Source organism: Dipteris shenzhenensis, chromosome 16, assembly GCF_047967505.1.
Source record: "Dipteris shenzhenensis isolate YYH24624 ecotype China chromosome 16, Dip_SZ_1.0, whole genome shotgun sequence".
NCBI lineage: Eukaryota > Viridiplantae > Streptophyta > Polypodiopsida > Gleicheniales > Dipteridaceae > Dipteris > Dipteris shenzhenensis.
Window position 1 is genome coordinate 13,491,342 of NC_141611.1, and position 15,848 is coordinate 13,507,189.

General features: G+C 43.9%; 1 protein-coding gene across 3 annotated transcripts; it reads left to right on the forward strand.

The window, feature by feature from the left end:
- The first annotated feature begins 411 nt into the window (after nucleotides 1-411).
- LOC147892584 (DUF309 domain protein) lies at nucleotides 412-14,183 on the forward strand. 3 transcript variants are annotated; one of them, XM_087387544.1, is made up of 3 exons: nucleotides 412-903; nucleotides 7,230-7,377; nucleotides 13,807-14,183. In XM_087387544.1, exons 1-3 carry the CDS (start codon nucleotides 463-465, stop codon nucleotides 14,046-14,048), a joined length of 831 nt encoding a protein of 276 aa, XP_087243670.1. In that variant the 5' UTR covers nucleotides 412-462; the 3' UTR covers nucleotides 14,049-14,183. The 3 variants fall into 3 exon arrangements, with proteins under 3 accessions (XP_087243670.1, XP_087243671.1, XP_087243672.1); XM_087387545.1 differs by having other exon boundaries at nucleotides 417-882; nucleotides 13,807-14,175; XM_087387546.1 differs by having other exon boundaries at nucleotides 680-800.
- Nucleotides 14,184-15,848: the final 1,665 nt, after the last annotated feature.

Here is a 15,848-nt window from a genome sequence, read left to right on the forward strand (position 1 = left end):
TACAAATCTCCGAAAACAAAGACAGTAGTCCTTCAATCAACAATTGCAAATATATCGTAATTAACGTCTACAAATCTCTGAAAACAAAGACAATACTCCTTCAATCAACAATTGCAAATATACCAGACAACATGAAAACATACGTTAACATAGACCTCAACATTCATACAACAAGCACATCCAGAATTGAATCTTTCATGGCTGAAAACAATTCCGCACAATTAACACACACACCAGCAACAATATACGGATCATTATCGGATCAGATTTGGACAATCAAAAGCAACTTGAATCATAAGGTCGATGACTGGTTGGACCACTCGCTTGTGTATACTCTAATGCCAAATGATTGAACAAGCTTTGGGGAGGGCAGGTGAATGAAATTCTTGTTGTTGTTGTAAGGAGGTAGTAATTGCTACTCTTATCTCTTCCTCTCATTTCTCATTTGCCAAAGAGAATGTTATGAATCAAGCATTCATGTCTTCCTATAGAATCTCAGCACACAAGGTCCAAGTGCAACCTCAATTCCTTCCTAAAACCTCTCCTCCTGTCCCATCCCTTTTCTCCAAGTTTTCTTCCTCCCATTCCCTTCTGCTCCTCCTCCACAATTCCAACTTCCATGCCTTTCTCCAACTCCAAGGATCTCAACTTAAGCGATCAACCCACATCTCGCACTTTTCCTGGCGATGGGACGATGTAGACTCCACAGTCGTTGATTCGGACGCCTCCTTCGAACGTGGGGTGATGCTCTTCAACCGCGGGGAATACTACGAATGCCACGATGTTCTGGAGTGTCTTTGGTACGATGCAGAAGAGCCCATGCGTAGTGTTTTACACGGCATCTTGCAATGCAGTGTTGGTCTGTACCATCTTCTCAATAAGGTTATTCCGCGTCCTTCTCTGGTAGGCTGTGGGGTCCGTTTTGAAAGGGTGTGGCAGTGCATTATTCAGCCTTACATTTGAAGCAACTACAATAGAGATTCGTATAGCCTTCCTGTATGCGCACCTGTGGCAATTCCACATACATAACCATTGAAATTCGGGAGTGTTGGTCCTTTGCAGTTAGTTCGTCGAGCGAAAGGAAAGATTCTATAGAAAATTTGTAAGGTTGGGATTGCAATGCGCCAGCAAGATTATCGACCTCAAACAGAGCCACTAGCTGGTTCCAGGCTGTCTTAGGGCTTTACTCTCTTCAATTAGCTCTGAGAGCGATGCTTCCTCCCAATCCCGTGTTGTGTCCGTGTCAGTGAAAGATATTGACAGCCACGTGCAGCCGAATACAAGTGTTTGTATCCACGTATAGAACTCTCTTCGAAGGGCCCATCTCCACCACTGGTTGGTTACTTGTAGTGTCATTGAGTCAGCTGCAAATACCGCATTCTGTGAGAAGGTTTAGTAAGAAGATCTTTTAATGAGCAGGGACATAGCTCCCTTGAGGGATGAGACAGGTGAGGTGCATAAGGATCTTCAGGAAATCGTGGAGACGACAATCTCCTCTGATAGTCCATTCCCTACGGATGGATATGCCCGATCCCCAAGGTGTGTGTGGCACAAGGCTGACATCCGCCTATCAAGGCCTTCACTCTCTTATTAAGATTTTAGCCAAGATCTTGAGCATACACTTGGGTTTCATCCTTTTTGAGATGGTTGTTAATATGTAAACTGGCTTTGTCCAGCAGTAGAGCATCTTTGGACAATATCTTCACTTTTTGGAAGGCCGCTGATTGGTCTTGCAAGGAGTCTCACCCCCTTGCGATCCGTCTCTTGGATTTCGAGAAGGCATATGATAGGATGATTTGGGTCTTCTTGGAGGGTTACCATGTGGCTATTGAGCTTCTTAGCACTTCGGTGTGGAATCTCTGCACACTCTTTTTAGGCAGGTGTAGTCCACTACTCATCGTAGATCACAAAGGGGAGGCACACGCTAAGTATATGACATGGCTGTCCATTGGCCTCCTCTTGGTAGTAGTGGCCTTGGAATATTTTCTCTGTTCAGGGTTCACACGTGGCTTGTGCACACACATCACACATAAGGCGATTTGTACGTGGGATTTTACACTGACACCTTTGATGGGACGCGACATGATCCTTGGGATTTAGTGGTTCCGTGAGCATGTACCGACGCCTGATTGGCGGCAAGACACCTTCACGATTGTGGAAGGTTTACTTGAGCACGCCGTGATCGGAGCATACCAAGGATTCCGTTAATATCTTATATCCAAGTAGGTCGTGCCGTCCGCAAGGGTGCAATGTGTGCACTTGTTTATGTCAAGTGCCATATCACTTCAGTGCAAGCGGCTCCTCCAATGGGGCAAGCAATCGTGGATCCACTCAAGGAGTTCTAAGACATTATGCTCTGGGATGATCTGCCACCTCAGCTATCTCCACACAGACCGGAAGACCATTGCATCGATTTGATTTCGGACTCCACACCTCCACGTAAGTTTCCTTACCGACTTTCCAAGTCTATGGAGGGGGAGTTAAAGCAGTAGTTGTCTCAGTTACTGCGTGCAAGATTTATAAGACCGTCATCTTTGCCATTCGCTGTGTCTATTCTGTTTGTGGCAAAGAAGGATAAGTGCGTGTGATTATCTGTGGACTACAAAGCACTCAACAAACTTACAGTAAGTAACAAGTTTTCTAGCCCCGCATTGAGTGTATCTTGGAAAGACTCAACAGTGCAAAGTTTTTTTGAAAAATGGATCTCAAGAGGGGCTATCACCAAGTCCAGATTTTTGAAGTTGACATCCCAAAGACGGCTTTCCCGACAGAGCGAGCTCATTACGAGTTTGTCATCATGCCATTTGGTCTGAAGAATGCACCACCCACGTTCAACAAGATGATGTCTCAGGTATTTGCAAAGTATATTGGAAAGTGAAGGAGAGGGAGTGAGTGAGAGCAAGAGGGATTGAGAGAGTAGGAAGCTTGGGAGCTGAAGACGTAGTTGCAATAGAATAGAGTACAACTCAAAGTGAGAAGGATAAGGTTTTGTCCTAGTGACAAAACCTTAGTAGTCACTAACCATAGTTAGTGAACTAACTGTAGTTAGGGGGAAAAACCTCTAAAGGAGGGAAAAGTGCCCCTAACTAGCTTATTATATTACATTGGTCACTGCTGAATTATATCTATAATTCTAACACCCCCCTGCAGTGCCAATGTGTCATGTGCACAGATTGGTATCTGACGTGTACTAGTTACACAGATCTAGCTCAGGTTAGCCTGGGGAGGCTTAGAGCTAGGCAGGCTTGATTCTCGGGTTGAGTGGCAAGGGTACGAACTATTTATAGGTCTTCGCTATTTTTGGCGCCGGGGCCCGAGTCTATAAAAGAGGCCCAGGGGGTTCAGTTCTCAGTGTGCAGTTGGGAGCAAGTCTCGTTCCCAGGTGCTAGGTCTGATCCTGGATTGTGTCGCGGACGCGCGCCTGCATCTTAGCGTAGCCCAAGGCCCAGTGGCAGATCCAGGGCTTCACAGCGCCACCTGGTGGTATGGGACACCAGGCTGGTTGGGATCTGATTGGGAGTTCGTGCCAATAGCTCAGCTCGTGGCTCGGAGGGGACATCTTCTGATTCGGGATCACATCCCGTAGATGTCACGGTTGGGTGGTGAGCAGCCTGCTCAGTTCAGATGTTGTGTGTGGTTATTTTGCAGATCAGGGGTTTCAGGAGTGCTGGGATGTGTCACAATGTCATGTACAAGGCTGATCAATCACCAAACGGATATAAGTTCAGGGCACTGCGAAATGCCTCAAACTTCTCACGTGGTAGCGCTTTGGTGAAAATATCTGCAACGTTGTCATGTGTGGACACAAAGATCATATTGATCTCTCCTGCATGCAACTTCTCTTTGACGTAGTGATAGTGAACCTCAATGTGCTTCGTGCGAGCATGAAACACTGGATTCTTTGCCACTGCAATGGCACTCTGACTATCAGTGAGAATTGGAGAAGGACCCTCCAAAGACAGATGAAGATCAGCAAATAAACGTCTCAGCCAGACACATTCAACTGTTGCTGTGAAAGCTGCCCTGTACTCAGCTTCACATGATGAGGTAGCCACTGTAGATTGTTTCTTGCTCAGCCATGAAATGCAAGATTTTCCCAAAAAGAAACAATTGCCACTAGTGGACTGCCTAGTGTCATAATCACCAGCCCAATCTGAATCACTGTAGGCATGCATCTGCAAGTCACCCCCCCTGGGAAATAGTAAGCCAAAAGACTTGGTGCCCTGCAAATAACGGAAGATGCGCTTAACTGCCTGCCAATGCATAGTTTTGGGGCTGTGCATGTACCTGCTCACCTGAGATACTGCAAACTGAATATCAGGCCTAGTATTGCAGAGATATATGAGGCATCCAACAGCTTGACTGTAAAGTGTGGCATCAACTGATTCTCCTGCATCATGCATTGTGAGTTTCAGCCCCGGTTCCATAGGAGTAGATATGGGCTTACACTCTTGCATGTTAAATCTGTCCAAGAGTTTCTGAACATACTTGGACTGAGACATAACAGTGCCACGTCTCTCATGAGAGAACTGGATCCCCAAATAAAAGTGAAGCAGCCCCAAATCTGACATATCAAAGTTGGTCTGCAAATCAGCTTTGAAATCTGCAATTTTTTCTTCATTGGACCCTGTGAGCAGTAAGTCATCAACATAAAGAAGGATGACTAAGATTTCCCCCCCATCCATCTTGATGTAGAGGGTGCTCTCAGTAGGACTATTGTGCAGCCCCTTGCTGGTCAAAAAGGCATGTATTTTGGCATACCATGCACGAGGGGCCTGTTTCAGCCCATATAAAGCTTTATTAAGCTTGCAGACTTGAAGTGCATTGGCTGTAATGTCAAAACCTGGAGGTGGTTTGACATACACCTCTTCCAGCAAGTCCCCATTTAAGAAGGCTGTTTTGATGTCCAACTGATGAACATTCCACTCAAAATGTGCAGCCATTGCAATAACTGATCGGATGGTGGTCATCCGGGATGTAGGAGCAAAGGTCTCCTCATAATCTATGCCCTTTTTCTGAGCATAGCCTTTAGCAACCAGCCTGGCTTTATATCTGTCAATGGAGCCATCTGGCTTCCGTTTGACTTTAAATACCCATCGTGTGCCAATAGCATGTTTACCCTGTGGCAAATCCACAACATCCCAAGTCTGATTTTTTGCAATGGACTGCAACTCATCGTGCATGGCATTCATCCAATGCACATTACCTTTTGCTTCTTCAAATGTGGCAGGCTCCTCTTCATCAAGGAGAGTACCTGCATATGCTGATTCCACTGAATTAGCACCTTCCATGTGCCTTGCTGCACTGCGAGTCCTGCCAGGTAACGGGGCATCAAGTTTACTCTCCCAGAGAGTCTGTAACAGCCAGTTTGGGACTGTTTTTGCTGCATGTATGTCTGCAATTTCTTGCTGCACCACTTGTTCCACTGCCTGTGTAGGAGGCATGACATCCTGTGGCAGAATACATACACAGCTCCTCTTACAGATTTACTCAAGGGGATAAAGACACGCAGACAAAAGATTCAAGCTACAGGTAAAGGTTTGCAAGCCTTCCATGATTTGCAAAGGTTGGCCACTACTGCACCAGTCATGAAGATCGTTTCTTGGGATGATCCATTTCTGGTAATCACAGAGGCAAGCAATGTCACCATCAGGGCAGTTTTACAGCAAGAGGATAGGCCCATGGCATAGCACAGCAGAAAGCTCAACGATGCCGAAAATAATTATTCAGTGTATGATAGAGAGCTACTCGGTGTCTTTTAGGCATTAAAACATTGGAAGCCTTTCTCTACGGACGGACTTTCATGGTCAAAATAGATCACCAAACCCTTAAGTGGCTTCAAACAATGCCTAGTTCACAATGGAGTGATCGACAACAACGGTGGAGCTAGCTATTCCAGCAGTTTGGGGGAATGATCGAGTACGTCCTCGACAAAAACAACCCCATTGCAGACACTCTAAGTCGGAAAGGTTCAATCCAGACCGTTGAGAAGGCCATTGTGCTCGAGATTAAGGGAAAGATCTCGATAGTATGAAGGCACAGTACGCGGATTCAGTAGAGTTTGGCACATAGTTCCAGTTAGCCATGACTCTTGCTCCAGGCCATTACTCATTAGAGGATGGTTGGCTTTTCTATAAAAAAAGATTATGTGTACTCGAAGACAAATAGCAGTTGCTTCTTCGTGATGCCCCACGATGCCCCTACTGGTGGTCATAGAGGTATCAATGGTACTTTGGAGAAGTTAGAGCGCTATTTCTATTGGCCAAAGATGTGGAAGGGCGTATACGGCTATGTTCAGAATTGTCAGATATGCCAAAAAGTCAAGGCGCCCCACAAGAAGGCGGTGGCTTACTTATGCCATTGCCAATACCCGATGGTTCTTTCCAGGACATAGGTATGGACTTCGTGGGACCACTTCCAGAATCTGCAGGTACGCGTAACACTGCCAGAGCAGATCTTTCTTCACAAATGGAAGCATGGGTCAGGACGTAGGTTACGGGAGTTTTATACCAAGTTCCGTGATCGAGGTACCTATGAAGCAGTGTGGTTGGACGAATACTTTTTTCAGGAGTTCCCACATATTTTGGCGGACTACTTGGAAGCAATGAACCTACTGCCAAGTTAAGGAGGAGGGAAATGCCACATGCACCCTTGCACTTGGGCGCAATGTGACACACCGGCTACATCAACAAGTGCGTTATAGCTCCCTACTAGGAGATTTTGTCGTATGCTGTGACCCCTTTGTGAGCCCTTGTCCAGGGACAGTCAGGCACAGGCTATGTAAGTCAATCTCTCCGCCTTAGGTCAAGCCAGATAGAGCAGTCCTTGTTCATTGGTACCCACTGGAGAACAGCAGGGTAGTGTTTCCATTTTATGGTGTCAATTCAATGTGTAACTACAATAGCAAGGGGGGTGAGGCTTTCAATCCCTCCCCACATCACTCCTATTTAGCCCTCTCTAGTTAAAATGTTCCCTTCATGCCTATACACTAACTCCACATTTTTTCTCCTTTATTACAAGGGCTTTTCTAATGTGATCAGATTTCAAACTGATTGGTATTTTGGCAACCCCACTTGCATGTATCTATGTGTTTATTTGCACAAATGCACACTTGTGTATGCATATGTCTACATGCATGCATGTATTCAGAGTGCTGTGTTGTCTTTACTCTCATGGTAGTGTCCGTTTGGTCGTGGGTAAACTTTATCTCATATTTTTGTGATATGCAGAATCATCGAGGAGCAATGGCTGAGTTGGGAGAAGGTTTAACCAAACTTCGTAGGCAAAGATTTGCAACAGGACCATTCCACTATTTTGAACAGGATATAGCAGCAGTCCTGGAATATGTGTACAGTACACAGTTGGAGCATGCAGCTTGTAAGTACCAGGATAGCTCTTTTGTAGCCTGCCACAAAATCTTTATGAATTTCGACAATCAGAAGCTTGTCTGGCAACTTTGTGCTCAGTTCCCCATGTAGTTCAGTTGCATCTTGAGAAGAAAAATGATAGGAAATTTTATTCTTTAAGGCGAGCTAAATGGTGTGAAAGTCAATTCTCAAATTCCAATATAGAAATGGTTGTGATGGATCTTAAAGCTTGAACTATGCTGTTTACTGCCATGTTTCATGTTCATGCATGCTAGACTAACATGGCAGAGTCTGATAATACATGGTAGATGACACACTTGTTGGGTCCTCAGGTCCGCTCAGGATAGATCCCTTTGTGACATCAATTTATCATGATGCTCATGGGCTGTAAAAATGATTAGAATGCTTTATGTAACAAAGGTGAAATTTATTTAGTAGTTCCTAGCATAGGCAGCCTTTAAATGGCCTGTAAATAAATAGTGTACTTAAGTAGGGGAAGCCTAAAGTTGCCAGTGGCATCCTAGGATGGCTATCCCATAAGTATAGATGTTATTTTGCCTTGGCCTATACCTACCTATGTAAGAGGGCCCTGCTTTCCTTTGTACTCATCTATCGCATATTTCTTTAAACGAGAAACACTGGGTGCAGGCTAGGTCTCAACAACCTAGCCTGTCGCTTGTGCAGCCCCTCACAAGCCAAGGTCTCTCACATGGATTCCCGGTACTTTTGGTGATTATTACTTGCTGTCATATGATTCTACTCGTTGCTACTATCATTTCTGCCAGCTGGGCAGATTTAACTAGGCTGTAGGCTAGCTTAGTTACATTGGTATCAGAGCCACTTTTCAGGGATCTTTGTGGGCAAACCATATTATTTTGTTTTGAAAATTGGAGCATGTTATCTTGAGCCCAATGGCTACCTCTGTGCAAAAATTCATTGCTAGAATCTGTTCTGCCACGTGTCAGCTGCTAGAGGGCCAATATTTTGAATTTTCCAGAATTGCAATCTTTTTACATCAAACTGATCACAATGTCCACCTGATCAAAAGCCCTAAGGTATCCCAACGAAATTCCTAAAACTAGGCCAGATTGGACCAGGTTTATGTGGCGCTGGCAGAAGTGGAAATGTGCAGCGATATGGCAGATCACTGCTCCAAATTCCGTTTTTGTTGCATATACTGAAGCGCCTCAGTTGCTGCAAGACCTGCACCAAGTTTGGATTGAATCAGAGTGCATTTGGACCTTCATCTACCTCTAATTTGATGCCTTGCTGGCAAAATTTAGGGTTTTCTTGTGCTGTAGACACTAAAAGTTGGGCCTTTTCAGTTCTACTGGTTATTCTGCCCTACTCTATCTTTCCTATCCCTAAAGTGCAGCAATCATGGAAGATTGTGTCTTTAGAAGTCTGAAATTGGAAATCCGGCATCTGTACAATTGGCTTTTGCCATGTGGACATTGTATGCAGTCAGCAGTTACTGCACAGGCAGATCCAACTAAAACAGTGATCCTATTTCGTGACTGGGCAGAGTTATTACTGTTTAAACAGTGCCATTTATTCCTACACAGTGTATCTCAACACTTCCTTTATATACTGTTCTAAACAGGGCCCTTAGCTGACACAGTCCCTAATGTATAACCTGTTCCAAATTCCCAATCTCTACAATCAATCACGGGGCAGGCACTCAGATTTCCTCCCAGCCACTTCTCGGTGGTAGCAAACTCAAAGAATACGATCTTACGTGAAAACTCCTGCTTGCAAAATTCCACCAAGCCCAATTTCCCTAGATGGATCTAGTATGCCACATGTCTTCATTCTAGGGTATCTCTTAAATGCATCTTTACTACCCCTTTCTTGGGATATCAATTTATTCACTTGCCCCTAGGAACATTTCCACACTTAATGCATTTAAGACCCCTAGCCTTAGACCCATCTAGTCAGTGCCTTGTCACCCTCATTAAGGACCTTGACATCAATACTTTTGACCATTTACATGAAGCCCAAATAAATATAATACAAACATTGATCCTTTAAAGGAAAATGTCCACTGATCCTTCCGAGGTCATGTTACCTCAACTTGAGCATAACATTCCTTCCCTCTTTAGGCGTCAGCGTCCTCGATAAAGTGTGGGAACACTCTCCGTAACTGGTATACAGATTCCCAGGTAGCTTCTGATAGAGGTAAACCTTGCCATGCAACCAACACCGTGGGTATCTTCCGATGCGTACTTGCATTGTTCCTCGGTCCAGGATTCTTATTGGTTTGCGTCTTGCATTATTCTCTATCTCTTGAAACAAAACAACACCCTCGATTAGTGAGTCACTTGCATGCAAAAAAATCTTTAAATGAGAAAATGCAATACTATTTCGGAATATCCTTTGATATGCCTTCGATAAAATTGGACAAATCCCAAGAATGATCGCAAAGCGGTCAAACTCCGAGGGATAGGCCAAGTCGGTATCGTAGCCACTTTCTTTGGATCCATTTCTATCCCATTAGGAGTAATAATGAATCCTAAATATTCAAGTCTTACCATACATAGTACAGTTTTCTTTTTATTTACATAAAGACTGGCTTTCCTCAAAGTATTGAACACTATTCTTAAGTGTTTGTGATGCTCAGCAATATTTTTGCTGAAAACAAGAATATCGTCAATAAAATGTACTATAAACTTCCGATGTATGGGCGTAGTGAATCGTTCATAAGCATGACGAATGTAGCAGGATCATTGGTAAGTCCAAACGGCATTACTAAAAACTCATAATGTCCAAACCTGCTTCTAAAAGTGGTTTTATGCATATCCTCGGCTCTAATACGGATCTGATGGTGGCCACATTTAAGATCTATCTTATTGAAAATTACGGTCCCATGTAACGCATCTAGCAAATCATCGATCCAAGCCATCGGATACTTGTGCTTAACAGTGATATTATTCAGTGCTCTGTAATCTATACAGAGGCAAAAAGTATCATCTTTCTTTTTCTTCAATATCATTGGCGAAGCAAAAGGTGAGAAACTGGGTTGAATCTGCCCCAGCTTGAAGTATTCTTCCAGTTGTCTTCGCACCTCTGCTTCTTCGGTAAAACTTAACCTATAGGGAGGTTTATTTACAGGTTGTGCCCCCGGGATTAGTTCAATCTTATGTTGAACATTCCGCTCTGGAGGTAATCCATAAGGTAACTCATCCCTAAAACAATCAGAGAACTCCTCTGCTATTTAATCAGCCAACTTGGCCATCTCTCCATTTTGGTTAACATCAGTGCTAGCCGAAGGACCATCAATCGGCTCTACCGATGTTGTACAAAGAAACAAAAACTCTTCTTGAGCTTTTCGAATTTCCATTACGGAAACCAACGGTCCTTGAGGTATATCTTTTTCACCTCATAAGACATACAGCACATCATTCATCTTGAATTTATAAATGTGCTTTTTCCAATCTATGGCTGGATTCTTTCTAGAATGCCAAGCCTTACCTAGGGCAATGGCAGATGTGATTTGCTGACCAATCTACTGTCCCATCTGGGCAAGAGCGGTATCTTGCATAGCCATGGCTGTGCTAAGTTGCTGGCTGAACTCCTGTCCTATCTGGCGGAAAGCATCTTGGAGCATAGAGGAAAGGGCATCCAAAAACTGCGTCTGTGTTGCCTGCGCTTCCTGGGATGCAGGAGAGAGAGGCTAAGTGGAAGGAACCTCTGTACCACCAGTGGATGCAACCACTATGGCAGGCACTTGCTCATACCAAGCAGCCTCATCACTGTCATGCAATATATCAGGAGGGGCACGCTTCGGTGGCATGGTGACTGGCCGTGGAGAGAGAAGCTCGAATATAGACAAAGAGAAATGGATAGCAAATCCCTACTGTAATGAGCACCGAAGATAGTGCGTGGAAACACGAAAAAGTCGATGGAGAGGCTTGGAAGAAAGGTCATCGAAGAAGCTTTGAAACAAGGTTTGAATAAGCAAAAAATAGAGCCCCTTAAAGAGGTTGGAAATTTTTGAGTTTTTGCCTCTTTTTTCCTAAGTCGCGTAGGACACTTAGGACTTCTAACCTAAAGACTGGTAAGACAGTTAGGACATTGAACTAAGGTGACCTAACTTGACCATTTAACCCTAGTTAGCCCTAACCTAATCTAGCCCAACTAATTGAACCTAAATCCAACCAAACTAACTAAACCTAACCAAAGTAACCCAATCCCCTAACTAGTTAGTCCTAACCAGACCTAAACTAACCTAACCTAACCTAACCAACCAACCAAACCCTCTAACCCACTGTAGTCAGCAACCTTAGAGGCTGAGGTTTGCAAGTGGGTGCGGAGGGCGGCGCATGGGCGTAGACGGGCGGCGAGAGGTGCAGTCGAGCGGTGCATGGGCGCGAACGGGCGGAGAGAGGAAGGGTATTGACGGTGACGGGGGTCGATTGCAGAGATTGGCTAGTCCGGTTATTCTTGTTAGCTGCTCATGGTGAGGGGATGGCGACCAATGGGAAGACGGAAGGGATCGACTGACAGGCGGACGGAAGTAGGCCGATGATCTTGCCGCTCGGTCTCCTAGTCATGTGCAGTACTAGACATTTAGGGGCTGTTCTTCCATATCGGGTAGTCCTCCTAAGGCGACCTGCTCGTCATCTGTCCCATTGCTGAATTGGAGTTCGCTCGTAGGCCCTTATGACCTGCTAGTCATTTGATCGATAGATCACCAGTCATACAGAGGCTTCCGGAGGCAGCATTCTACTCTAGACCACATTTTCACTATGAGGGCTGTCATTGAGGCGGCGAGGTCCAGACATTAGAAAGTCTACACATGTTTCGTAGACTTTCGAAAGGCCTTCGACACTGTCCCACACGATCCTGTATGATCAAGAGACCACAGGAGATGCAGATTCCATAGACGTTGATCTGGGGTGTGATGAGCCTATATGAGTCAGTCAGAGGTAGAGTCCGTGCGCTAGGCGGCCTATCGGATTGGGTCAAGAGCCCAATTGGGGTGAAGCAGGGCTGCCCTCTCTCACCGACTCTCTTTGGACTCTACATCGATGAGATCACATCCTTCATAGATCGCCTAGAGGGCGAGGGCTCATTACTAGGTGATCTCCTCATACAACTATTGTTATATGCTGATGATATACTGCAGAGAGATCTGGAGGCCTTAGAGGTGTTCTGCAGAGAGAGACCCCTGATGGTCAACCTTGGGAAAACCAAGGTTATGGTCTTCAACTCCTCACGTGCAGTGCTTCGCCGACTTAGTTTCACTTATCGTGGGTGGTGAGCCAGTGGAGATAGTGCAGTCGTACACATATTTGGGAACAGTCTTCACAGCACCCATCTTCACGATGACCCATGCACAGCCCAAGCACGGCTCACGGGGGCATAGTGCTTTGGCTAGACTAGAGCGACAGTGCTTCTAGGATCCACCGATGAAGGATTGGCTTTTTGACACACTGGTGTGCCGACTGCCATGTATGCAGCACCCTTTTGGGGATGCGATCTCTTGAGGACAGATTGGAGGAGCTTCGAGCGGCTATAGGTGACGATGGTGTCCAGGATGATTCGGTGTAAGCCCTCAGTTCCACATGAATGATCAATAAGAGGATTCAATTGCCATTTTTGGATTTTAGTGCCACCCTTCAACCTTGTCTGGATGGTTTGGGCTGGATGCTGCTTTGTGTATCCTTTGTTGAATAGGCACACTGCTGCCCTCATTTGATGTCACTGGTGTGTAGGCTTTGGTCTTTTGCTGCCACTGCTGGCTCCTTCGCCTGCTTGGCACGAGGCAAGAAATGTGCAGTCCCTATGTGTGACTGACAAGCTTGGCTCTCTGAAACTGCCACCTGGGGAGGCATATAGTGTACAGTTTTCACCTTGTATGAGTTTAGGAGGAAAAAAGGTCTTATAGGGGTTAGAATTTCAGGAGATCGGAGTCGCAGGAGGCTTCATTATAACACCTATGTTACTGGCCTCTGAACTGTGCCTGCAAATCGTGCTACCTAGCTAGCAAGCAAGGTGGAGCTACATGAGAAACTGGGACACCTTTATGTAGCCACCTTACATGAATGTACATGAAGAGCTGAGTGTGCATTGAACTTTTTGGCTAATTAACTGTGGGGACAGTAATGAAGGTATATCTTTTACTTGCTGGGGGAAATCTGTGATTAAGGTAGTAAAGGTACTATTTTCTACTTGCTGTGGGTAATTTTTGCACTGTAAGTTGCAAGCATTGCTTTTTAGTGTTTATTTCAGTTCCATGTTATGTATTATTTTTTTGGGTCTAGAATGCATCTGTTTAGCTTGTGCTACATCATCAGATGTTCCACCCTTTATTTCTTGGGAAATCTTCTCGTGCCTTGTGAGGGATTGCTCATATCTTGCAAGAAAAGCTAGTATGATGATGCAAAATACAAGCTGTTTATGCTCCTTTATATGTCTCTAATGCCGATCTGAGCAGGTTCAGAGGACTTATGTCTGCTGATGGATGGTTCTGAACGGTCTTACCAACTACTAGGAAACTTTGCAGCAGGGCAACGTTTGTATGAGATCCAAAGGGCTGATAATGATCAACTTTACATTTCTTTCATTACTCAGAGTATTGTAAGCTCCCAGTCTAAGGATCCTGCTGCAGCATCCCCCAAAGTGAAGTTACCCTTGCTAAAAGCAACTGCAGATGATCTCCGTGGACTGGTGACTTAGATGCATGTTATGCTAAACACATGTCCATATCAGCAAGGAATTATGTTTGGATGGATGCTGTCCATATGTTTTTATCAAATAGTCGAGTTTTTTGTTGTCACTAGTTTATATAACGAAAGCCTTATAATTTTTTATAAGGACCTTCCATGATTCATTTTGGATGCTTGTGTCATAAATATGTGTTACCAATGATCTTAAGGCTCTAAACCTGAAATATCCTTGAAACCTTTTCCCCCCCCACCCCTTGCCCCAACAACAACAAACACACACTTACAGTTTGAAATGCTTTACTCAATTGACCTCAAAATTTTGCGTGTGGAAATTTACAAAGCAGAATCCAATGCAGTGCCAATAAATAAATAAATAAATATGTACGAATTTTTTGGGGGAAAACAAAACAGCAATAAAAGGGACAAAATGATGTATTAGACTGTGCTTAATTTATCTATTCCGAAACTGAAGTAGGAAAAAATGCGTTATTGAACATTGTGCAGGTTAGTTTATAAGGTATGAATTGGAGGGTGACATGAACAAGAATATGTGAAGAGGTTGCTTTATAAGGTATGAATTGGAGGGTGACATGAACAAGAATATGTGAAGAATTTGGGTTTAAGTGGTAATATAAAGTAGTTATTTAATATGGAGGTGATCAATTTAAAAGATATGGTTGATTAAGATGCAAGACTATTGCAAGAGTTAAGGTGATGGGAAAACACATTATCACTCATGCTAGTGCTCTCTATATTTCAAGCCAAGCCCTACAACCCCTACTAAAAAATCCACAAAGTTTATTCAACACACCATGACCACACTAACTTTAGGTTGCTTGTAAGGTACTTGTTATGTAGGGTTTAAAGGTGACAAACCAATAACGCCACTTTCACTATCCATTTAAATCGAGACAAAGAAAGTAAGACGCGCACATTGATGTGTAAAAGAAATGAATACATTAAATGTGAGCCAAAAATGCATATTTGTATAAGTCAATTTCTACAACAAAGATCAAACTATTTTAGTTATCATAGCTTAAAACAAGGCCTTCCAATGGGAGTGGACGTTGCATTAAATATATGTGAAACACTACTTGTATGCTTGCACCTAGTTATAGCTTGCAGAAAGATGAACCCCAGTGTGTGTTGAATGTAGCTCTTTGTTGGGTGGGGAATGTCTCAATGAAGGGTCTCGATTTTGTCTACATTTTATTGAGATTGACATGGATTCGATTCATTCAAGACGTCCCAATTTTTGCTTTTGCTTAAGATGATGAAAAGTTGGATGTGACCTTCGAGAAAATCTTAGCACTTGAATTGTAAGAGAAGGCAGTCACAAAATGAACAAAATAGGAGAAGTAAATTACTTAATAAAAGTATAGATAGTTGCCTATCAAGAGAACCAAAACCATTCCTTACAAGAAAATGAGTGCAAGCCCCAAAAAACATGTAGAGGAATTGGGCGTCACAAATAACTGAGCATAGAGAGAACCCAACCCCATGCATAGAAGTGCAAGAAAAGCTTGAAAGGGAGGACATGGTGGAAGGTGTATAGCTCCTTGGTAATTAGATAAATAATTGTTCTTTGTAGACATCTAGTATATGACATCATGGACTTTTGAGAAGATGAGGCATTGTTTGCCATGGCTGCAATATCAACTCTGGCTTCCTTGATGGGAACCATTGGTTGATAGACTTTTGGAAGTGTCAATTATTACATGGCAAGAGAGCGCGCACGCATTAGTGTTAGGGGAAGAGTTTCAAGATGTCTAAGGTAATCTAGAGATGGAGACGTGTTCTTAAAGAGCTA

Bases quoted from the DNA above. Each gene is read 5' to 3' on its own strand.
- LOC147892584 (XM_087387544.1), top strand. From the start codon at position 463: ATGAATCAAGCATTCATGTCTTCCTATAGAATCTCAGCACACAAGGTC. The intron at 904-7,229 runs GTAGGCTGTGGG...TGTGATATGCAG, and splicing joins TTATTCCGCGTCCTTCTCTG to AATCATCGAGGAGCAATGGC. The intron at 7,378-13,806 runs GTAAGTACCAGG...CGATCTGAGCAG, and splicing joins ACAGTTGGAGCATGCAGCTT to GTTCAGAGGACTTATGTCTG.